This window comes from Sciurus carolinensis, chromosome 8 (assembly GCF_902686445.1).
Source record: "Sciurus carolinensis chromosome 8, mSciCar1.2, whole genome shotgun sequence".
NCBI classification, from domain to species: Eukaryota; Metazoa; Chordata; class Mammalia; order Rodentia; family Sciuridae; genus Sciurus; species Sciurus carolinensis.
Genome location: NC_062220.1, coordinates 146,630,300 through 146,642,405, shown reverse-complemented (window position 1 = coordinate 146,642,405; position 12,106 = coordinate 146,630,300). Strand labels below are relative to the sequence as shown.

The 12,106-nt window shown below is 46.2% G+C and overlaps 1 protein-coding gene and 1 non-coding gene across 2 annotated transcripts in view; one reads left to right on the top strand and one right to left on the bottom strand.

The window, feature by feature from the left end:
* Orai1 (ORAI calcium release-activated calcium modulator 1) overlaps positions 1-12,106 on the bottom strand; it is a 38,065-nt gene that overhangs the window by 17,787 nt on the left and 8,172 nt on the right. The window contains exons 4-5 of the mRNA XM_047561179.1: positions 3,686-3,756; positions 3,006-3,223 (exon numbers count right to left, since the gene is read on the bottom strand). Coding sequence (XP_047417135.1) covers positions 3,006-3,200 — 195 coding nt within the window. The 5' untranslated portion in view covers positions 3,201-3,223; positions 3,686-3,756. The remainder of the gene's footprint in view (positions 1-3,005; positions 3,224-3,685; positions 3,757-12,106) is intronic.
* LOC124991993 (U6 spliceosomal RNA) lies at positions 7,362-7,468 on the top strand. The gene has a single exon (XR_007110008.1). It is a non-coding gene; the product is annotated as a U6 spliceosomal RNA (small nuclear RNA).

Here is a 12,106-nt window from a genome sequence, read left to right as displayed (position 1 = left end):
AAAATAAAAAATAAAAAGGGCTGGGGGTGTAGCTCAGGACAATGTGCTCCTGGGTTCAGTCCCCAACACACACACACACACAAAGACTTCCTGGAAAGTCTAGCATCCTCCGGGAAAATAGAACCAGCCAGGCCACATGGTAGAGATTAAGCAACTGAGATCAGCAAGTACTATTATGGGTTGAATTGTGTCCCCCCGAAGCCCAAAATATGTCAAAGTCCTAATCCTCAGTACCTCAGAATGTGACCATTTTGGGGAACAGGGTCTTTACAGAGATAATCAAATTGAAGTGAGGTCATCATCAAAGTGGGCCCTAATCCAAAAGGAATAGTGCCCTTATAAGAAGGATGAAATTTGGTCAAGCATGGTAGTGCGTGCCTGTAATCCCAGGGACTCTGGAAGCTGAGGCAGGAGGATTGCAAGTTCAAGGCCAGCCTCCTCAACAATTTAGCAAAATAAAAAATAAAAAAGGGCTGGGGATGTAGCTCAGTGATAAAGTGCCCCTGGGTTCTACCAGTACAAAAACCAAAACAAAAACTGAAACAAAAATAAACAACAACAACAACAAAAACCCAGGCAGACACATAGAGAGGGAAGGTGACATGAGGAGACAGCATTGGAGAAGAGAGCTGTCTACAAGACAGTGAGCACGTGAGGCTGCCAGAAGCTGGGAGAAAAGCCCAGAACAGATCCTTGCCTAGACCCCTTAGAGGGGGTGGTCCCACTGACACAGTGATTTTGGGCAAGACTGTGCAACTTCAGGGGTATGGCTGTAGATGTCAGTCGATTTCGGATGTCTGGTCTCCAGAACTAAGAGAAAATAAACTTCTGTAGTTCTAAGCCCCTAGATTGTGACATGAAGGGCTGTTAGAGCAGCCCTTAGGTTTCTGTAAGAACCCTGGAGCGAGCTGCGGGGGTCTTAGCTAACCAAGAAAGCAGGGTCTCAGTGTATTTGTGGGTGGGGGCTGTCAGTGTGTTTGGGATGTCACGAGAGACACCTGGATTTGAACCCCTGATTTGTCAGTTTACAACAGTGCCACTTTGGGCAAGCAACCCAGCCTCTCTAAGCCCCATCTGTCAAGTGGCAACAGTGATGGCACTTGGCACCAGGACTGTTGAGCGTTCCACGAAAGAACATTTGTCTGGCATTCAGCACAATGCTCAATAAGTGGCGGCTACTATTTTCCCTCTTGCGGGATGTACTGTGCTCAAAGAGGACTGCCTCATTCCAACTCTGTGAATTGGCTGATCTGTCGTTACCAAAGGCCGTATATTCCTGAGAATCCAACTAGGAAAAACAGGTACCAGAACAGAGGGATTAACACAGATCTGCCCACCAGCAGTGGAAGGCCCACGGAGGAGGGCGAAGCAGAGGGTGAAGGCCTACAGTTAGCAAGAGCAGGGAGTCTTCCACCACTTCTGCTGGTGGAAGGATGGAGACAGGAGGTGGCGTTCCTGGTACCGAGGAGGGACTGGAGTCACCAGGTAGAAGCCAGACCCACAGTGGGCCTGTCTGGTGGGAGAGATAGAGAAACAGGAGATGAGGTAGAGGTAGGAAAATACCCTGGTTCCTCCCACCTGCCAGGCTCCTATCCTTGCTGGTGGGTAGGCACAGTATGTCCCCTGATTTGGCAGCCCCAGGGGTTGGCCTCCCTGTGATCCAGATCACAGCAGGGGAAGGGCAAGGGATGCCTTTGAGGGCAAAGAAACCCAGAACCAGGACTGGGGAGTGAGGTTCCATTTACTCTATTGAGCCTCAGATTTCCCATCTAGAAATTGGGCATGATAATAGTACCTACTCACACAGAGCAGTTGTGAACATAAAAGGAGAGTGCATATTAGTGGTTTGGCCCAGTGCCTGGCACACGGTAGGCAGTATGGATGCAGAGGAATGACCTATGGAGTGAACTGTTTTCCACTCCGAGGAAGCAAGCAGGGGAGAGACTGGGCCTGGGAATAAATTCAAGATACAGGGGCAGTGCTAGTGTGGGTGATATTTTTATCCTGGAGATGCGTCCATCTGTCCTGTGTCCATTCTAAGCTGGTGAGTTTATCAGACTCCTTTTAGAAGTCCTGAGTCAGGGCAGGCCACTCCAAGTTCAGGGTAGTTTGAAGTTTGGGCTCCTTGCTCCCTCCAAAGGATTTTAAATCCACTCAATTCTTAGTTGGTGTCTCTGCCTCCAACTGCTGCTGCCAAACTTGCCTTGCCTCCCCCAGCCTGGGGCTGAGCCATTTCCAGGATCTCTCTTTGTATAATTAAAAAGAAAAATAGAACAGCCGATGTTGCCAAACATGTATTTAAAGTGACACTCTGAGTTCAGGGAGTGAAAAATAAAAACGTTTAAGGTTTAGATTAAAAGTCTCGGTGCTCGGCTGTCTCCTGACCCTGGGATTTCTCCACTGCCTAGCCGCCTTTAATCCCCTGCCCTGGCTCATAAAAGCCTTTTAGACCGAGGGCATTTATTTCCCAGCGAACTGTTCCAGGATAATCACATAAAAACGCGCGGCGTCCAGGGAACAGCCTGTCAAGCGCAGTGTGGCTTGTGAGGCCCCAGGGAAAGTGGGGAAATTGGAGCGCTCATTACTGAGACACCCTGTTCCTTCACCATGCCCTCCCCCACCACGTCCAGCCCACCCGAAGCGCTCGCCAGCTTTGGCACTAATACCTCCAGATCTGAGCTCTTCCCTCCAGCATCCTTTCCTCCACCCCATCCAGACTGCCATCATGGCTCATCCACGTGTCTGCTGTCACCTGCCCCCAGATACTGGCTGCTCTTGATCCTCCTGAAGCCCATTCTGTAACAGCAGCCAGAAAAATCTTTCAATAACCTACATGTCATCCTGTCCCTTCTCTGGTTGTATTAGTTTCCCATTGCTGCTGTAACCAGTGATCACAAATGTAGTGGTTCAACACAGCACAAATTTATTCTCTAGAGTTCTGGAAGTCAGGTGACGGCAGGGCTGGTTGCTTTTGGAGGCTCTAAGAGGAAAATTCTGTTCCTTACCTTTTTCACCTTTGAGTGGATGCCAGTATTCCTTGGCTTGTGGCCCTGTCCAGTATCTTCAAAGCACATCACTCCAGTCTGTTTCCATTGACACACCTCCTTGTCTGTCTCTTGCACGGGCCCTTGTGATGACACCAGGCCCAGGATAATCTCCACGTCTTGAGATCCTTCGCAGCTGCAGAGCACTCTCTCCATATAAGGTCACACAGTCACAGGTTCTAGGGAATAGGACATCACAAGGCCATCATTCAGCCTGCTTTACTGTGGAAGACCTGCCCAAGCTCTTTACCTGGGAAGACTTGTCTGATCTAAGTCCCTTACTATGTCCTCAAACCATGGTCTCTTTCCTCTTCCTCTCTCTTACACAGGTGCTCTCGATGCCCTCACTTTTCTTTCCACAGGTTAAGTTCATTATTATCTCAAGGCCTTGAGGTGTATGGCTCCCTGTGCCTGTAACGTTCTATCCCCAGATTTCATGTGACAGTACAGACTGGATGTTTATGGTCCCCCTAAAATTCTATGTTGGAGCCTAATTCCCAAAGGCAGATCATTAGTAGGTAGGGCCCTTGAATGGTGATTAGGTCATGAGGGGTCCTCATGAGTGAGATTTGTCTCCCTACAAAAGAGGTCCCAGGGACCCTCATCCCTTCCATCGCCTAAGGAACAAAGCAAGAAGGTACCTCTGTGAACCAGGAAGTAGGTCCTCACCAAACACTGAATCTGCTGCATCTTGGACTTGAAACTTCCAGAACTGTGAGAAAAATAAATTTGCTTTGGTAAGCCACCCAGTCTATGGTAGTTTGCTGTGGCAGCACAAAGGTACTCGGCTGGCTGCTTCCCTTTCGGATGTCAGCTCAGAAGTCATCTAGGCAGAGGGGCCTTTCCCTGGTGAATCCATCTCACCTACCCTCCCTGTAGCCTCTCTCGGTCACTTAGTGTCAATATAAGTCCTTTTTGTTACTTGCCTTTAACATTTTTGTTTATGCTTGGTTTCTCTTCCCCATTAGGATGTGAGCCCGAGAGGAAAGCTCTCTCTTGCCTTGTTCACTACTATATCCCCAGTGACTGGTGCACTGGTCTCTCGACCAGGGCTTGCTGGGTGGGTGGAGGAGGGCAGGGTGGACGTATGGGTATATGTACGCATATACAGCTGAGTGGAAGGGAGGTGGATGTATGGTTGAGTGAAGAGGTAGATGGAAGGAAGTGTGTGTGTGTTCATGTGGGTGAATGGATGAATGGGTGGATGGCTTAGACTTCCAATGTGGTCTGGGACTCAGAATTTAAACTCAGAGTTTAAGTGTCTGGGACTCAGAATCAGGATGGAGTAGGTCAGAAAAGCAGGCTCATGCAAGTTGAGGACTTCCTGCATGCCAGGCCTTCCTGCATGCCAGGCCTTCCTGCATGTAATTCGGCATATACTTATTTAATTTTGTTTGAAGTACTGGAAATAAAACCCAGGGCCCTATGCATGATAGACAAGTGCTTTACCACCCAACTGTACCCCTAGCTCTCTTAAAAAATTCCAGGGTTTCGCCAGGTGCTGTGGCACACACCTATATCCCAGAGGCTCAGGAGGCTGAGGCAGGAGGATCACAAGTTCAAAGCCAGTCTCAGCAAAAGTGAAGCGCTAAGCAGCTGAGACCCTGTCTCTAAATAGAGCTGCGGATGTGGCTCAGTAGTTGAGTTCCCCTGCGTTCAAGTCCCAGTACCTCCCTCAAAAAAAAAAAAAAAAATTCCAGGGTTTTACATTCCAAGATCCAGGTTGGTCTCAAACTTGAGATCCTCCTGCCTCAGTCTCCCAAGTAGCTGGCACACAGTGGTGTGTACCACTGTGCCCAGTAAATTCAAATTTATCAAATGCCTACTGTGCCAGGCCTGAAAGAAGTGATTGATTGATTCATGTATTATTTATTCAATCTGAGGAACAGGTATTGAAGGACTGTTGAGTGCTGAGTCTTTGTCATTCATTGCAGTGTACATTTTATCAAGCATCTACTGGATGTCACTGTCCCCAGTCAATGCCTGGGTATACAGTAGCTCAGTAAAGTCTGCATGAATGTATGTCCCTGAGTCGTCCCCAGTCTTCCTGCCTGTAAATAAATAACTCTCACATACAAAGATAAGGCTATAGCGTGGGTGTGTTCAGAGTACAGAGGGGCCCCTTATCACCTTGTATGGCCAGGTACCTTTCTCAGAAACTTATCTGCTCTCCTGGCAACAGCTCTTTGAAGGTGAGGTCCTACCGGTCCCTCTCATTTGCTTGGCCATCCCCTGGCACCTCAGGACTCTGCCCGTGTAGCTTGTTGTACATCAAGGCCTGGGCTCTGAGAACTGCCACTTTCCCCTTACTTGGCAAGAGGGCAGCAGCTGGGCTCTATACCTGAAGCTGCTGGTGGTAAGCCCACATCCCAGCAGGCTGCCTACCCTCCATTTGTCCTGACTTGTCCAGGTGTCAAATAAAGGACTTGAGCCCAGCATGGTGGTAAACGCCTGTAATTCCAGCTACTCAGGGACCTGAGGTAGGAGGATGGCAAGATGGAGGCAGCCTTGGCAAATCTGTGAGACCCTGTCTCAAAATAAAAGGACTGGAGATGTAGCTCAGTGGTACAGCATATGTCTAGCATGTGCAAGGCCCTAGGTTTGAGCCCCAGTGCTGGGGGTGGGGGTGGATCTTTACTCTTCTTCCTCGTTAAAACCCCTTGCCTGGACTTTTTTTTTTTTTGGGTGCTGGGGATCGAACCCAGGGCCTTGTGCTTGCAAGGCAAGCACTCTACCGACTGAGCTATCTCCCCAGCCCCTTGCCTGGACTTTTATAATAGAAAATTTAAAATTTTTTTTTAAATTATAGAGGTAGTGGGCCAGGCATGGTGGCACATGCCTGCAATCCCAGCAGCTCAGGAAGCTGAAGCAGGAGGATTGCAAGTTCAAAGCAAGCCTCAGCAACTTATTGAGGCCCTAAGCAACTCAGTGAGACCCTGTCTCTAAATAAAATACAAAAACGGGCTGGGGATATGGCTCAGTGGTTAAGCACCCATGGGTCCAATCTCGATATCAAAAAAAAAAAATTATAGAGGTAGTAACATAACTATTCTTGTAATACCTTAAGACAATGTATAGAAATGATTAGAGACTCAGATCCCCACCATAAGCACAAAGTTTTGCCCCATCTGATACTTCCCTCCCCTCCCATGGCCTCCGATCTGCTAGGCAAGTGTTTTATTACTGACCTACACCCTCAGATCCTTTGTCTTCTTTTTCCTTTTATTTTGTAGCACTGGGGATTGAAGCCAGATCTGGTGCAGGGCTACCTGTCCTTTTGGGTTATTTGTTTTCCATAGTTGGAGTTGGAACCAAGGGCCTTGTGCATGGCAGAAAGGTATTCTACCACTCACTTCCATCCTCAACCCCTTTTTGATTGTTCTTGTGGTGCTGGGGACTGAACCCAGGGCCTTGCACATGCTAGGCAAGATTCCACCAGCGAGCTACATTCCCAGCCTGCTTTTTGTTTTTGTTACAGGAGACTTCATTACTTAGGCATGATTGGTCAAATCACTGGCCCTTGCTGTTCAACTTAACCTCTAGCTCCTCACCCCTCTCCCCTTCCAGGTTTGGGGATTGGGGCTGAAAGTCCCCACCCTCTAAGCCAGCCTGGGTCTTTCCTTGACCAGCCTCCATCCCGAAGCTACTTAGGGGTGGTCAGTCACCAGCCAACTCATCAGCACATGAAAAGACAAACCACCTCCGAAATTCCAAGGACTTTAGAAGTCTTATGACTTACGAGATGAAGACCACATATTTAGCAACATCACAAGTACTAATTAAACATTAGGATATAAACATATGTATGGTCTAAAAAATAATAAAATTTACTGTGATCACCAACAGCCTAAGAGAACATTGTCAGTTTCATACAGTGTCTTTTCCCAACAGCCACAAAGGTGGAAATAGCTCAGATGTCCTCAGTGGATGAATGAAAGAATAACATGGGGTCCATCTTTACAATGGAATATTCAGCCTCAAAAAGGAAATTCTGACACATGCTACAATGTCAATGAACCCTGAAGATGTGTTAAGTGAAATAAGCCAGACAGGAAGAACAAATACAGGATGATTCCAGTTACGTGAAGTCCCCAGAGCTGTTAATTCTTAGAGACAGAAAGTAGAATTGTGGGAGCCAGGGGCTGGGGAGGAGGAATCGTGGACAGTTAAATGTTTCACGTGAACAGGATTTCCTGGAGATTGATGTGAAGGCTTTACAATAACGCAAATGTACTTCATGCCACCTAAGGGTCCATTGAAAAATGGTTAAAATAGTAAATTTGTTATATAAATTTTGTCACAAAAAAATAAACAACAGTGGTCCCTTTGTCAGCATGAATACTAAAATTGGAATAAAACAGATAAGATTAGCAGGGCTCTTGGGAAAGGATGGTGGGCGAACTTGTGAAGCATTCCTTATTGAGCCACCCTGCCCAACACACACCAGAATGGAGCCCAGGGCCTTGGGCAGGCCAGGCAAGCCCTCTACCACAGGCTAGCAGTACCAGCTTCTTTCTTTGAAATTGTCCATGGCTGGCACCAATCTTCTGACCCCGGAAGCAGCTGCCATGCTGAGTTTTGTATTTACCTCTTATTGTCCCCTTGTGTTTGGTGCTGCAGCTGGAGCCCAGGAGCTTGTGCTTGCTAAGCATGCGCTCTAACACTGGGCCACACCCCAGCACCTGCTTTCTTATACTTTACTTTGTCCTTCCCGCCACCTCCCCCGAGCCATCCATCATTTTGTTCATGTATATTTTGTGATGCTGGGGATCAAACCCAAGTGTCCCACCCCTGAGCTTCACCCAGCCCCGTTTTCCTTTTTAAAAAAATATACTCATTTTGGGGTGCTAGGAATTGAGTCCTGGCCCTCATACATGCTAAGCCTGTGCTCCACCACTGAGCTATAAACGTGCAGCCTCATTTCTTATTTGATAAAATGTGTACAGTCAAGGTGTACAATGTACATAGACATCGTGCACTGATTACTCTGGTCTCAGATGAACACGTGTCACCCCTATAGTTACCAGTTTGTACTGGGCTGTTTTTGAACTGTACACATAGGTCACAGTGTGAATGTTGATGTCAGTCCAATATCCTATGTCAGACTACAATAGTCAACGTGATAATATTGAGAGGTGGGGACATTTAGGAAGTGATTAAATCATGAGGATTTTGTCCTCATGAATTGCTTTATAAAAGAGGCTGGGAGGGGCTGGGGTTATGGCTCAGAAGTAGAGAGCACTTGCCTGGAATGTGTGAGGCACTGGGTTTGATCCTTAGCACTACATATAAATAAACAAATTAAATAAAGGTCCATCAACAACTGGAAAAAAAAAAAAAAAAAAGGCTGGGAAAGTACTAGCTAGACCCCTTCCAACCCATGAAGATGTAGTGACAGGGTGCCACCTGAGCCTTTGCCAAAAGATGTCCCAGCCCCCAGAACTGAGAGATATTTATGTTGTGTGTGACTCAGTCCCAAATGGACTTCTGCAACCTGCCTTTTTTTATTTCTTCTGGCATCGAGGATTGAACCCAGGAGTGTTTACCCATTGAGTCACAATCCCAGTGCTGTTTACTTTTTTATTTTGAGACATGATCCCACTAATTTGCTTAGGGTTTCTCTAAACTGCTGAGGCTGGCTTTGAACTCGCACTCCTCCTGCTTCAACCTCCAAAGGTGCTGGGATTTCCAGCAGGCACCACCTTGCCTGTTTGCAACCTGCCTTTTTGTTCAAGATTTTTTGTTAAGTCATGCATGTGGATGCCTTAGCCATACAGTTTCTGCCCTTCCCCAGGTGAGCTCCCCTGGCCACTTGTTCCAGGACCCAGTTCCGTGGACTCTAGCCAACCTGCCAGTCAGTGTTAATTGCCTCTTAACTGTCTGGGCCTTCTCTGCTGGCTGTGGTATGAAGTGCGGAGGGTCCTAGCAGATTTCCACAGGGTACTGAAGTAGGAGGCAGTTAACACACCATGGAGCAAGCCTTCGACCAGGAGCTAATGAATAAATTCTCCCTTTTTCCTCCTTAGGTGCCACCATGGTATGGCCTCTCCTCAGAACCCTCCTGCTGCCTCATTCTCCTTCCCTGGCACTTCACTCCCAACATTTTTGAGTCAGGCTATTTTCTGAGGATTCCAAGCTTAAGAAATGCTCTGCAATTTGTGCACTCTGCTGTTTATGAGCATTTAAGTTGGTCCATGTTTTTTTTTTTTTTTTTGATGTTTGCAAAGGATGCTACTAGGGCCAGCCTCCCTGTCCATGCTTCCCAATGACTTGTGTCTCTTCTAGAGTGTCCTTCTTTCAGTTCCTTTAGCACACAGGCACACCAATCACGAGACCTCTGTATTTGCTATTTGTCTCTGCACCACCCCAACAGCAGCTAGCTAAACTCTCCTCTTCCCTCATGGCTGGGTTTCCTTGGACAGTTTTCCCTGACTCCCTCCCAGCTGCAGACAGATAACCTCCTCCTAGATCATGTCCCTCAAGGTATCGTATGCTGCCGGGGAGTGGTGGTACGTGCCCCTAATCCCAGAAATCTGGGAGGCTGAGGCAGAATTGCAAGTTTGAGGCTAGCCTCCGCAACTCAGCAAGGCTCTGTCTCAAAATAAAAAATAAGAGGTCTGGGGAGTAGCTTACTGGTAAAGAGCTCCTGGGTTTAATCACCAGTACCAAAACAAAACAAACAAACAAACAAACAAAAAAACCCACCAACAACAATAAAAAAACAAAAAACAGAAAAAATAAAAAGGATCAAAAAGTATCACATGCTACTTCTGCTAGGGATGTAGCTCAATGGAACAGAACTCCCCTAGCATAAGTGAGGTCTTAGGTTTGATACCCAGCACCGTGCCTGCCTCCCCCTGCAAAAAATCCATATATGCTTCTCCTTTGTGATACTTAGCGGTCACAATGTTCCGTGAAGCTGTGGGAACAAGGTCTCTCTGCTCCACCTAATGGTATTCCCCAAGAACAGTGAGTACCACTTACTTCAGCTCATGCTCAATCTGCAGCACCCAACCCAGTGCCTGGCATGTAGTAGGCAGTGGACATGCATCTACTAGCTATTCTGTTCTAACTCCTAATTCAGTGTGTAGTTTCCAGCATTTTGGGGTATTTATTTACTTATTGATGCATTATAATTATATGTAATAGTGGGATTTATTATGCCATATTTGAACATACACAGAACAATCTGGTGAATCTTCCAGCATGTTTTTTTTGGTACTGGGGATTGAAGTCACTGAGCCACATCCCCAGCCCCTCCCAGCATGTTTTAATATGACTTAGAATCTACCGGGGCCAAGATTATGACAATGAAGACATAGTCTCTCTCCATGGGCTTACAGATTCACATCAGTAAACACTGAGCTTGGGCTGGGGTGGTGGCTTAGGGTGGGGCGCCTGCCTAGAACGTGTGAGGCCCTGGGTTCGATCCTCAGCACCACATAATAAATAAATAAATAAAATAAAGTTATAAAAAAATCATTCTGGGACAATTTATTAAAAAAACCCTGAGCTTGCGAGAGCACGGCATGTTTGAAGTGCTTAGCAACTTTTAACTGGGAGGTCCCCGCTAGACTGAGTAGTGCTACAACAGCAATGGTGTTTTTGTTGCACACTGACCCTGCCAAGGGCTTTACGCTTACCCTCTCACCCATCCTCACATCCTACCTGGGAGTCTGTTGTTACCTCCATTTCACAGGTAAGGAAACTGCCTCAAGAAGGTAAGGTCAGTTGTTCCAGGCTGCACATAGGAAGTAAATGGTACATACAGGCCTTCTCAGTCTGAGCTCTTAATTTGTGCCTCTTATCATGCTGCTACATTTCTGTCCCAATCATACTACTTTCAGTTAAATTCCAGAGACTAAATATAGGTTTGTTTTTTTTTTTTTTTTTTTTTTTTTTCTTTCTTTCAATACTGGGGATTTAACTTGGGGTTCCTCACATGGTAGGCAAGTGCTCTACCACTGAGATGCACCCCCAGCCCTATATTTTGGACAGGGTGTCTTGATAAGTTGCCCAGGTTGGCCTCAAACTTTCTTTTCTTTCTTTCTTTATTTTTGTGGTGCTGGGGATTGAACCTGGGGCCTTGAGCTCGTGAGGCAAGCACTCTACGAACTAAGCTATATCGCCAGCCCTTGGCCTCAAACTTTCAATCCTCCTGAATAAGCTAGGACTAAAGGCATGTGCCACTGTGCCTGGTGATACTGAGTTCTTTTTTTTTTTTTTTTTTAAACATTTTTTAGTTGTTGATGGACCTTTATTTTATTTATTTATATGTGGTGCTAAGAATTGAACCTAGAGGCTCACACATGCTAGGCAAGTACTCTACCACTGAACCACCATCCCAACCCAATACTGAGTTTTTTTTTTTTTTTTAATTTTTATTTTTACAGACTGCATTTTGCAAAGGATTTTTTTTTTTTTTTTTTTTTTTGCGGTACTGGGGATCGAACTCAGGGCCTTGTGCTTGCAAGGCAAGCACTCTACCAGCTGAGCTATCTCCCCAGCCCTACAGACTGCATTTTGATTCACTGTACACAAATGGGGTACAACTTTTCATTTCTATGGTTGTACACAACATAGATTCACACCATTCATGTAATCATACATGTACATAAGGTAATAATGTCTGTCCCAGTCCACTATCTTTCCTTCCTCCACCCCCCCAATACTGAGTTCTTAATCACAATATTGTCATAGATAATCAACAATGTCTACCATTATTCAGCACTTATCAACTATTCATTTTATTCCACAAATTTACTGAGAACTTATAATGTGCCAAGCTCTGTTTGGGGGCTGGGAATATGGAGATGAACAAAACAGAATAAAATCACTGCTTTGTGGAGTTGACATCCTAGTGGAAAAAGAAAAAGAATTAAAATAGGTAAAAAACATAAATAATAGATGGAGGCAGGTGCGGTAAGCACACCTGTAATCCCAGCTACTTGGGAGGATTGCAAAGTTTGAGGCCAGCCTGGGCAATTTAGCAAGACTGCATCCCAAAATAAAAAAGTCGGGGGTGGAGATGTGGGTCAGTGGTACAATCCCCAGTACCAAAA